Source organism: Terrapene carolina, unplaced genomic scaffold, assembly GCF_002925995.2.
Source record: "Terrapene carolina triunguis isolate 2854851 unplaced genomic scaffold, T_m_triunguis-2.0 Scaffold95, whole genome shotgun sequence".
Taxonomy (NCBI): domain Eukaryota; kingdom Metazoa; phylum Chordata; order Testudines; family Emydidae; genus Terrapene; species Terrapene triunguis.
The window spans coordinates 5,572,962-5,585,110 of NW_020664446.1; the positions used below are offsets into that span (position 1 = coordinate 5,572,962).

The window sequence follows — 12,149 nt, forward strand, 5'->3', positions numbered from 1 at the left end:
CATTACTTGGTCCTACTAGTGAAGGTAGGGGGCTGGACTCAACTCAATGACCTTTCAGGATCCCTTCCAGTTCTATGAGATAGGTATATTTCCTCCCTTTGCTTGTGGCACAGGTGACAGAGAATTTTGGTTCCTACTCTTGCAGTATGCAAGGGCCAGGGGATGCTGCCAATTAGAGAAGCACTGGGAACCCCACCCTCGCTGAGCGCACCAGCCAGCAGAGCTGGGCCAGCATGGGGAGAGGGCGAGAACACATGATGCTCTGGGATGACCAAGGAGGGACCAAAGTGTCTCTTACTTCTGAAGAAGTCCACGAGGTCCTCGGTGACGTTGCCATAGTTTGCAAACACCCTGCTGATCCCAGGCGGCCCTGGGGGACCTGGCGGACCTTGTGCAGCGTAAGTGACCATGTCCCGGAGGAGGCCTCGGCCTGGGGAATTAAACGCAGGGTTTAAAATAGCACGACACAAAGGAGAAAACCCCCTTCAGCCAGACGAGCACTGTGCCTAGGATGATTTGAACGGCAGGTTCCTGGCCTGTTAACATATCTCCAGCCCTGCAGGGTGAATTCCATGGAATAACCCTGAGATCCTGTTAGAGACGCTCTCTTCCGACAGGAGAAGATGAATCTTAGAAGGTCAGCGCTGCATGGGATTTCACTGTTGTGGAGCCGGCGCTATTGTTTGTACTAAACGTCTTGGAGGAGTGCCGTTTTATTTTCCCTTCTAAATTGCCAGAGAACGGCCCCTGTGCGGGGGACCAACACAAGAGCCCAGCTACTCTGCGAGCCCTAGTTTGAGGATTTAAGAGGGACTTATGTGGTGCATTGGTTTTGCACTGGCACCTCTGCACAGGGGTCAATTTCACCCCAAGACAGAGGGAGGCAAATCCCCCAGAGCCGTGCATTTCAGTGTCTTATCTGAGCAGGTTATTTTCATTTCCCCGGGCAGGTGAGCGCTGTCCCTTGCCTAGTGCTAGAAATAATGAATATCAATTAATTTTGGCTGATGTTTAATTGGCAGAGAATTCAAACATCAGTCTGCACCCAGTGTTTGTGGCTCTGCAGTCATTTGCTCCCATTGGCCCAGGAGAAGAAGTAGCACCGTCACTGAGTCTGATTTTCTCCTCCAGCACAGCAAACCTCGCCGTGGACTCATGGGTTGGCAGGTTCATCAGGTCAGTGCTTTGCACTGCTGGTGGCAGGGATCAGTAGATCTGGGCCTTGCTCCCAGTGGTGATGGGCTCAGGAGAGAGCTGCATCCAGCAGTGCACAGGGGGGTAGGAAGGGAAAGTGGTGGACGGTGGTAGATGGGCTTTGCAGGCACCGGGGGGAGGGAGCTGAGGTTTCACCATGCAGCGGGAGAAGGCTTCCCACTCACTCTGTATGCTCTCCGACACCCGGAGTGCCAGCTCATTGTAATCCAGTGATCCGGTGAATGACTCGCTGTAGGAGCCGCTCGAACTCATCGATCTCCTCTGTGTTCTTTCTGCTCCCAGGGATCCGCTGTACGATCCGCCTGCACCCACTGAGCCACCGTACGACCCATCGCTGCCCAGGGCGCCACCGTATGACCCATCGCTTCCCATGGCGCCACCGTATGACCCATCGCTGCCACCGTATGATCCTCCTGCACCCTGGGATCCTCCATAGGACCCAGCCATGAGGCCGCTATCTCCTTTTGGCCCGGGTGGGCCCATAGGCCCTGGGGGCCCGGGAGGCCCCGAGATGAACCTTCGAACATCATCACCTGCAAAACACAACAGGCGCTGATGGTGCTAGCAGACAGACACACAGATGCCACACGCCCCCTGCTTCCCAAGGACAGAGTCCATGGGGCATTGGCACTGGTGGCCGACAGCCTGGGAACGCTGGGCAGTGGCGGAGGGTCTGCAACCTGATTTGTCTGCAGAATGCAGCCTGCGGCAACGCACTTCACTTTACATCTGCAAACTGCCCCAGGAGGCTGGCTGGTAGCCTGAGCCCCAGATGGGGAAACTGAGGCACAGAGCCCAAAGATGGAGGCTCCCCAGATTAAAAGACACTTTTTCAAAGGTTGCCCTCAGCGACTTGCCAGCACAGGACAGAAGCAAGGCTGGGTTCAGGGTGTACTTGCTGCTGGCTCAGTCCACTAGACCCATACCCACTTCCATTGCTCGTTAGGAAAATGCCTTCCCCATAAAAAATGACAGTAAAAAACGTATAACAAGTCCACCTTTAAATATAACAGTAGTGAACACTCATCGCCTCGCCAATGCCTTGCATCTCGGGATCACCAGAGGCTGTATTAGGCCCCAGTCTGGTGCAGAATAGATAAGGTGCAAAAGGTGAAATTCAGCCCGGGGCAGAGGTCTGGCGCAGGGACAAGGCACCATTTAAGTCCCACTTCAGCCTTTGGGGGACTTAAATGGTACCTAGTCCTTGCAGTGAATTTCACCCAGAGCGAATCCTACTAGGTCATAGATCAGACTTGCCGACTATAACATTGACCAGAGCCAACAGTAAGCAGAGTGGGTGGGTGGTGAGATTGCCATCGGATACCGAGTCTCCTTACTGGTTAGATATTGGATCAGCTCGCTCCTAAATGTGTCGCTCAGCACGTTGTCAGTGTAGGAGAAGTGGCCAGTTCCTGACAGACCTGGTGGCCCTGGTGGCCCTGGAGGTCCTGGGGGTCCCGGTGGTCCAGAGACGGAAGCGTATCCCACACCTTGGGAGAGTAGGGATGGGGAGAAATAATATTTTTGTGAACGGAAGGTGACCTGGCAATTACACTAGTTTTGGAATCTTGATTGTTTCAAGATTCCAACCCCAAATTCCACCTCTCTTTGTGCCCTGAAACGCAGACGTGGATGAGATTTGCAAGCTGCCTGGGGATTCAGTCCCATTTAATGGGCATGACGCATCCAAATCTCCTGGGCAGCTAACTCGCAGCCTAAATCTCCCTGCCGTCGCTGAATGCCATTTCCTCTGCAGGCCCACACCCTTCCCAGCAGCTGTTGAGAAGAGCAAACTCCTTACTTTGCAGGTAAGAGGTGACATCCTCTAGGCTGAACGTGGAGAAAGAGCTGCCTGGCATTCCGGGGATTCCTGGGGCGCCTGGAATTCCAGGGGGTCCCTGTGGCCCTGGAGGTCCAACAATGCCACTAAATTCAGAGCCTGGAAGTACAATGGAAGAGAAAGAGTCATTGCAAGGCTCCCACCCCATTGCACCCAAAGCGTCGCTCCCCTGGCAGTAACATCTCTGCTGAGGAAAGGGCTTCACTCCCGCACTTCTATTTGCAGTAGGAGTGTGTGGGGAATCCAAGAGAAAGTGCTGTGAATGGCCTGCAGCGGGAACTGCCAGCGCAGACGCACACTGCACTGATGACACTGGGACGACGACTGGGCGCAGAGGCCTGTGCTGTGGTCGGTCCATCCCGGTGCAGAACAAGGGACCAGATTTGTATTTGCTTTGTCCAGTAGCATTAGAGGCTCCACTCGTCACTCCATAGTTTGATGAGGGTTGGGGGCAATCTCTGTCTGTGTTTCCAGTCCTCACATGGAACAGACACCTCCTGAGCTCTCAGACAGAGGTGGGGTTCCGGTCAGAACCCCCTGACCTGCCGTTCTCCACAGCATCAGATGGAGCAAGAGCCCAAAGGAGACACTCATGGGTTTGACTGGGTACAAGCCATACACAGTATATTAGGGATTCCTTGAGTTTGATGGAACTGTGACATTCATTCAGTGCAACAGCATGTCTGTAAGCAGAGTAGAACTGCTCATCAGAGGTTAGAGAGGGTTAACCATGACGACGGGTGATACTGGAAATCCAACAGACTCTCCTATAGATGATGGTTGGATGGGAGGAGTTTAGTAATAACCTCCTCCCCCAGAAAAGTGTGCTTTTCCCTCAGCTGTTGGTTGTAGGAATCTATCAGAGTATATCAGCCTATAAAAGAATATCACTGACTAACTACCTGGCGTGTGGATAACAGGGTCTGACAGCTAGGGCTTACCTTGGAGTAAAGCTATTAGCTCACTGTAAGATGTGCCGGGTAATCCTGGAGAACCTGGGGGCCCCGGGAGCCCAATACTGAGTCCATTATCTAGGAAATTAAAAATATTTAGATGTGAGGATAACAGCGACATTGGCAGGCTAAACATCACATGTGCCACTGAAACATGATCACTATCGCAGTGGGACAAACAGAGCTGGGTGGCTAATTTACAACCAATAATTCCTGTAGGGTGAAATTCACCTCCATGCAGAAGGTCAATCAAAGGCTAAGGCCTATGTACCACTTACGATCCATTCAAATCAGGCCTCAGCTGATGCATAGGTCTTGTGCTGCCCCTCGTCACCAGATGGGAATTTCACCCATTGTGAATCTAGCCTCTTTCTCTGCTCCTGGAATAGCCTCATATTTACTCACCAAGTATCTCTCTAAATCTCTTAGTCTATGGACTGATCGTGCATATTCAACCTGTGTGGGTTAGCTGTGATTGAGCCAATGAATCACATGGTATTACTCCCCTGTTCCCTGATTGGATAAGCACGTCATGCTTTCAGCGCAAATTGGTGGATTTAAAATTTGGTTTCTGCAAATACCGGTAGTTCGCAGCTTTGAAATTTGCTTTGCCAAAATGTTTCTGCCAGTAAAACTTGGCCACACGGGTTGAACTGCTCCTAGAGGGCATTAGCATCCTCTCGGGTGGGGTTTCAACTAAACAACCATTTGCCAACTAGAATGACAAAAAGTAGCTTTTCCCCCTGGAACGGTGTGGTTAATAGGGTCCAATCATTCAGGGCCTGATTGTAAGAGGTGCAGAACAGGGAACTGAACCAGGTGTCCTGAGTCCTAACCTAACCACTGGATCATCCTTCTTTTCTAAGTTTCTCTAAGGAGACCTCTGTGCTGGCCGTCACTATATATACACCAGCAATACATGCCTTGACTTAGGGCCTGATACAAAGCCACTGAAGTCAATGGGTGCCTTGCCATTGACTTCTATGGCTTTTTGAACAGGCCCTTGGAGAGAATAGAGAGAACCACACACTAAAAAGGATCATTACTTGTTATGTAGCTTATAACCCGGCTGGTCAACTCGTCATAGTTCAGTGACAGAGACAAGCCATCTCCTCCGGGTCCAGGCGGGCCTGGAGGCCCCTGAGGTCCAACTAGATACTGACGAACTTCTTCTCCTGAAAGGAAAAAGGAAAATGAGTCTTTTGTGCTGCTGGTTGTCCCCAAAGGGTGGGAAGGAATCAGCTGCTAGCATTCACAGTCTGACAGCAGGGCTGCCTAGCCAGGGGCTTGCACTGAAAGATGGACGCTCAAACCTGCCGGCAGGATGCTCCCACACATCCCAGCCCCCCATGCACATGTCCCTGGTATTGTATTGGGAGGTGAGTAGCTCACAGAGTCTGGACCTCCTTCGAGGTGGGGATCCCCAGGCAGGGCCGCCCGGGGGGGGGAGCAAGTGGGGCAATTTGCCCCGGGCCCCGCAGGAGCCCCGCGAGCCCTGGTCTGGTGGCGGTCCAGGTCTTCGGCCGGCATTTCGGCGGCGGGGGGGCCCTTCAGTGCTGCCGAAGACGTGGCGCGACTGAAGGGCCCCCCGCCGCCGAAATGCCACCGAAGACCCGGACCGCCGCCGGGTGAGTACAAGCGCCGCAGCTCCCCCGCTTTGCCCCAGGCCCCCTGAATCCTCTGGGCGGCCCTGTCCCCAGGAGAAAGACATACCAGCTCTGTTCTCTTTGAGCTGCTGCAGGGATCTGCTCTGCTTGTATTTAGCAGGCTGAGCGATTTCTTCAGAATCCGCCCATACCAAGCTCCTGCCTACAATTCACAATGAGTTCACGTTCTCATTGTATTTCCTTTGCTGTCGGTTTCTAGCAGGGCAATCTCAGCTCAGACGCAGCGCCCGCTCCTGCTTTTCAATTGGATTTTCCAGCTGGCTTGACTCAAGCACAGAGAGGTCAAGTGATTTTCCCCCAGGGAGTCAGTTGCTCAGCCAGGAGTAGCGCTGTCTGCAATCCCTAGCTGTCACCGTGATTTAAACCTCCTGCACATCTCTGCCATGGGATTCCCCTCCGCGCTGAGGCCTGATGTGATTACATGATGAGCGCTCTCATAATAGAGATTATAGCTCTTTACTCTCAGACAGGAGCCAAGACTATCCAGAGTTAAATCATCCCAAACCAAGGGATAGAAACCCTTCATTTTAGGTTAGGAAGAAAAGGGCTAGGAAGAAAATTTCCCTGGGGATAGGTTTCGCCATCGCAGCCTGCTGCAGGGTTTCTTCCTCTGACGCCGCTGGTCTGGTGACAGCGACAGGCCACTGGTCTGACCCAATTCCTATGTTCCTAAGCAAGCCCAGACAGTACCGAGCAGCAATGGACTCTGCAGTCGGGACACTCACTCTGTAGCATGGCCAGGACGTCTTCGTAAGTCAGGTATCTTGAGGAGGAGGATGAAGAACTTGACATCTCCATACTGTAACCGGAGCCTGTGAGAATGGAAATGTTTCATGTCACGTAGGATGAAGACCGACATAAAGAGAGGCAGCTCGAAAGGAAATTGTTTGGTGTGCCAGGCGGTGACAAAGAAACGGACTCACACTGGATCAGGGGGGTGCAGCTTAAAAAGGAACTTAGTGGCTCTGTGGGAAAGACTTTCCACTCATGCGCAGGGTGAGGAATCCAGGGCTGGATCACAGCGTGGTCAGCCGGTAAGTATCATCCATGGGACAACAGAAATGAAACGAATGGCCTGCCACTTGGGAAAACATGAGCCTCGCTCTCTTGACCTAGAACTGATTCTCTATAGACAGCCAGAAGCCCAGGAGCTTCTGTCTCTTTGTAGATCCCTAGTGTTTGAAGGACAAGACAATGGCAGACAGTCTGATCCCAGCAAGCAGACGGCAATACTGTCACGTACGTGCTGCCCATAGCGACAATGGCAGATTACACTCCCATCTGACTCTCCAGGAGTTTAGGGGGTTGAGGGTCTAGCATTCAAACTGAGACTATCTAAAAGGCAAGACCTGGCTAAACCTATTGTAAAAATGAGACGAGACACGGGACTCCATTTTGCCCCCTTCATTCATGTGGAGCCGCACACCATTCTTTGTGTCGCCCCACTGGACTGATTACAGAGTCGGACATTTTATAATCACGTTGGAGCATTGCTCCATAGACACCAGGAGCCGCTCCCGCGCAGGGCTCACCGGCAGGTCACATTCTGATCTCAGTTACGAGAACAGGATTTGGTGTATAGAGCTTAGGTAAACGGGAACGTGGGGCTTACTCCTCATGGAGCTCATAACACGCCTGGCCAGCTCGGCGTAGTCCAAGGATTGTCCGTCAATGGTGGTGATGATTCCTGGTGGCCCGGGAGGTCCTGGTGGGCCCTGAGGTCCAATCAGATAACGCCCGATGGTGTCACCTAATGAGGAAAAAAGGTGACAGCCAAATCAGCAGCGTGAGAACGGGGTGACACGAGGAGAGACTGTATGGCAGGGTCTGAAGGGAGCCTGGTCATGTGGATCCTCCCGGGTTGCGTATTACAGACCATCTGAGGATGATCACACAACACTGCTTCACTCACCGGACTCCCTTCTCCTCGGCCCATGGAAGTGTAACACTCTCTGCCTGCCGGGGAGGGTTTAGGCAGGATCCTTGCAGTAGGGGGGGCCCGTATCAGAGGGGCTAGTGCTCACTGGTGCAGGGTGAAAGCATGGCCCTTGGTGCACCCATGCCGGGTTGGCTGCCACACGTGGGAAAATTATGAAGGGCTCAAGAGTGGAGGAAGGCTGGAAGCCATCCAGGGAGGATGGGAGAGGGTGGGTCTGAGGGAACCCAAACCTTTGGTGGATCTGGGTCCTGGTTAGCTTCCCCCTCCCCTGCCGGCCCATGCTGGAGATGGAGGCACTGAATAATGTCACCTCCGCAATGGCCCATGGATCTTGGGTGGTGGGACTGCCAGGAGCAGCTGAGTGACCAGCCCTTGTCAAAGCCCGACGTCCCTGGTTGCACTTACTCTGCAAGTACTCCGCAACGTACTGCTGAATCTCCTGCAGTGAGCCTCCAGCTGGGCCTGGGGGACCGCGAGGGCCGGGAGGACCTGGTGGACCCTGGCTGTATCTTGAGTTTGAAGATCCGCCTGAAGAAATAAAATAGGCCAATGGCTTTTAGTATCAAGAGAACAGACCAAGGACTGGTAAGGTCAGAGCAGGCACTGATCCCTTCCCCTGGGTGTGGGAAGAGCCATGCTCGTATGGTCAGGGCTGGGAGGGACCCCTAGTAAATCATCTAATCAGGCTGACAGAGGCACACAACACTGGAGCTCCAGGCTTTGCATTGGCTCCCAGGTCTCTTCCAAGTGCGACTCTGGGTATTGGCTGTTATTATATGTAAAACCTTAAATCTATCTGAGCTATTTCTCTGGCTCATCACCACATCATCTGAACATCTCACGGACCTTAATGCATTTCTCCTCACAACACCCCTATATGGCAGGGCAGGCCTCTGATCCCCATTGTACAGAGGGGAAACTGAGGCACAGAGAGCAACTTGTCCAAGGTCATGCAAGAAGCCTGTGGTGGAGCAGTAACTGGACCCCAGGTCTCTCAAGTTCTAGGCTCATGCCCTCACCACTGGACCAGGCTTCCGTTCCAAGCCCTTCCAAAATGCCCTTCTCTGAGCCACCTCTCCCACATCCTGTAACATCCCCATCAGCTGGTAGGATCCTGCTGTCTGTCACCAGCATGAAAATCCTGGGCAGAGCATTTCCTATGATGAGCTCCGAGCTCTGGAATTTGCTCCCTCTTGCAATCTGCCAGCGCCCCGCTGTGGGAACCTTGAATCGGATTTATGGTTGATTTAGGCCACTGGTCGTTTAGTCAGAAGGTGGAGGACGGGAACGGTGGGGAATAATCTGTGTTGTGGTTTAACGTTGGCAATAGATACTGGGCCGAATTCATCCCTGGTGGGACTCTGCCAACGCATCCCCTCTGCGACGGAGCTACAAGGGGCCCATGGCATATAAAGGAACTGGGCCCAAGTCTCCGCTCACACTGGTGTGAATGATGAGTTAAGGGAGTGACACTGGTCTGAGTGAGATCCGAATAAGACGCTTGGATCTCAGTGAGTCAGGCAGTCGAGGCAATGGCGTCCCGAAGGACTGGGCGGTTCCTGCGATGCAGAAAACGGAAAGGTGCGGTTCTGAAATTGTCCATTTTGGGACAGATGCTCAGGAGTGCCGAAGGGGCTTAGGAGCACAAGTGTCATTGACTTTCAGTGGGACCAGCACTCCTAAATCCTTTTGAAATTCTTCCCCATTAATGTCAGCATTTCCTGCTATACAGATAGAGTCTGATCCCCAAGCAGGCTCCCCTTACCTGTTGAAGACCCTCCTGGGATGCCGGGAGCCCCTGGCACGCCTGCATCACCTGGAAACAAGGGAGAGAGCCACAGGTAGCCTGGGTCGGACAGCACGGGATTTACTCACCCCTTGGGTAGTTTATAATGGCTGATGTGCTGCATGTCCCCTTCCAGCCCCTGCACTGATTCAATCTGAGATGGGGTCATCCCACACCCAGAGGCATGATCATGGAGACTGGAGTGAAGGGACAGGGCACAAGCAGCCTTGGCCAACCCTGCAGCGAGGCGAGTAAGGGCCAGCAGCAATGGCAGATCCTGTGCTCAGGGCAGTGCAGTCCTGCTCCCTTGGTGCACCCAAAGAGGGCGGCAGGGCCATGCTTTCACCCTGCACCAGTCCAGGAGGAGCAGGCTGCCTCAGTGAGAGGCCTGGGTGTGAAAGGGCTGCAGGTTCAGGGCATGAGGAGGAAGAAGGGTTTTCTTTTCACAAACCTTTGTCTCCTTTGGGTCCTCGAGGCCCTGCGGGTCCGGGAGGTCCCTGGATGGCGACTCCAGCACCTGCCCAACCAGAATGCCAGGAAAAGGAGTCAGAAGTGCACAGGCAGAAAAGCCTTGGAGGAGATCCTGGCCACACTGAAGTCAATGGGAGTTCTGCCATCGACTTCAGCCGGGCCGGGATTTCACCGCCTGGCTCCAGAGCAATGCAGAGAAGAAAGGCGTGTGCGCAGACTGACCTGAAGCAGAGATTCCTGGGAGGCCAGGCTGACCTGGGTCACCTAGATGAAACACACAGAGAGAGCCAGTCACACATTCCTGCTGTTATAGTATCCCCCCACCTGACAGCAGTGCTGTACGCTGGAATCCTATTTACCTGTGAATCCCCGTGGGCCCGGTGAACCTGTGAACAGGAAAACAGAGGCGCTGTTAGACTGTTCACACCCACAGGCCCTGATCGAGTACGCAGAACACAATCACAGCATCTGATGATCAGGTCTGAACAGGGTATTTTAACCCCGCCAAGGGAGGGAATTTCCCCCCCCCCGCCACAACAGCCAGCTTCCTACAGAGCACGGGTTTATGTTTACCACTCCCACATCCATGCACGCGACTAAGCACATCTGAGCCCCAGGAGACCCTGCAGGGCAGCAAAGCTATGGGGGAGGATGAGCGCCACCTGTGACCATGTCAGTGACAGGCCCTGAAGGAATGGAATCGCTCTGTGGCTAAGGCAGAACAGAGATGGGTCTGGACAAGAACAATGAAACCCAAGCCGCATCGGAGGCCATGCTTTGCAAATGGATCTGGTCCCTTTGATGGCAGAACCGAAGCTCCGGCTCCGAACACCCCTGAATCTTACGGGCACTTGAAATCTAGATCGGAACGTCATGGCTTGTCATTGCCCTGGCTCCTGAACTGGAATCTAGTTAGCTGCCGCAGAGCCAAGGGAGACTCCTATTTATTATTTGTACTCAACAAGGACAAGTGCAGAGTCCTGCACTTAGGACGGAAGAATCCCATGCACTGTTACAGACTAGGGACCGAGTGGCTAGGCAGCAGTTCTGCAGAAAAGGACCTAGGGGTTACAGTGGACGAGAAGATGGATATGAGTCGACAGTGTGCCCTTGTTGCCAAGAAGGCTAATGGCATTTTGGGCTGTATAAGTAGGGGCATTGCCAGCAGATCGAGGGACGTGATCATTTCCCCCTATTAGGCCATAGATGAGACCTCATCTGGAGTACTGTGACCAGTTTTGGGCCCCACACTACAAGAAGGATGTGGAAAAATTGGAAAGAGCCCAGCGGAGGGCAACAAAAATGATTAGGGGTCTGGAGCACATGACTTATGAGGAGAGGCTGAGGGAACTGGGCTTATTTAGTCTGCAGAAGAGAAGAATGAGGGGGGATTTGATATCTGCTTTCAACAACCTGAAGGGGGGTTCCAAAGAGGATGGATCTAGACTGTTCTCAGTGGTGGCAGATGACAGAACAAGGAGTAATGGTCTCAAGTTGCAGTGGGGGAGGTTTAGGTTGGATATTAGGAAAAACTTTTTCACTAGGAGGGTGGTGAAGCACTGGAATGGGTGACCTAGGGACATGGTGGAATCTCCTTCCTTAGAGGTTTTTAAGGTCAGGCTTGACAAAGCCCTGGCTGGGATGATTTAGTTGGGGATTGGTCCTCCTTTGAGCAGGGGGTTGGACTAGATGACCTCCTGAGGTCCCTTCCAACCCTGATATTCTATTCTGTTCTATTCTATTCTGTGGTAGCTCCTTGGAGCACCATCATGGCCCAGAGCCCCATTGTGCTAGGCACTGTACACACACAGAACAAAAGGACAGTTTCTGCCCTACAGATCTTCTGCATTGCTTATCAGTATGAGGGTTTGGCGCTGAGGCACTTTACCAGTGACTTGAAAAGCCAGCTCTTGAGGAAGCCTCTTGATCAGTAGGAGCTGAGAGAATGGACTCACCTTGGTCTCCCTTTGGCCCTGGTGGGCCTGGTGGACCTGGTGGGCCTGCGAAGAATGTTTCTGTAATGAAGAGAAGAGGGTTGTTTAATGTACACAAGCAGACACAGCCATGGAGTGGAGGAGCAGGACATGTCCCCCTGTCTACATCCTCCTGAAGCCAGGGATCGCCGGGGGTTCATTTGAACCGCAGAGGGACAGAGAGGTTTCAGAAGGATCCAACACAAGAATCAAGTGAAAGTTCCTACCTGAGTTGGGCACGAAGGAGCCTGGTGGGCCTGGCGGGCCTGGCGGGCCTGGTAATCCTTCTCCTAAGCCGGGGAGAT

General features: G+C 53.1%; 1 protein-coding gene across 1 annotated transcript in view; it reads right to left on the reverse strand.

Moving 5' to 3' along the window:
• COL17A1 (collagen type XVII alpha 1 chain) overlaps positions 1-12,149 on the reverse strand; it is a 52,368-nt gene that overhangs the window by 2,179 nt on the left and 38,040 nt on the right. Inside the window, exons 39-53 of the mRNA XM_026651121.1 lie at positions 12,072-12,134; positions 11,827-11,886; positions 10,231-10,257; positions 10,094-10,135; positions 9,852-9,917; positions 9,380-9,430; positions 8,020-8,142; positions 7,288-7,425; positions 6,401-6,487; positions 5,055-5,183; positions 3,997-4,086; positions 3,017-3,154; positions 2,553-2,705; positions 1,380-1,748; positions 299-430 (exon numbers count right to left, since the gene is read on the reverse strand). Coding sequence (XP_026506906.1) covers positions 299-430; positions 1,380-1,748; positions 2,553-2,705; positions 3,017-3,154; positions 3,997-4,086; positions 5,055-5,183; positions 6,401-6,487; positions 7,288-7,425; positions 8,020-8,142; positions 9,380-9,430; positions 9,852-9,917; positions 10,094-10,135; positions 10,231-10,257; positions 11,827-11,886; positions 12,072-12,134 — 1,668 coding nt within the window. The remainder of the gene's footprint in view (positions 1-298; positions 431-1,379; positions 1,749-2,552; positions 2,706-3,016; positions 3,155-3,996; positions 4,087-5,054; positions 5,184-6,400; positions 6,488-7,287; positions 7,426-8,019; positions 8,143-9,379; positions 9,431-9,851; positions 9,918-10,093; positions 10,136-10,230; positions 10,258-11,826; positions 11,887-12,071; positions 12,135-12,149) is intronic.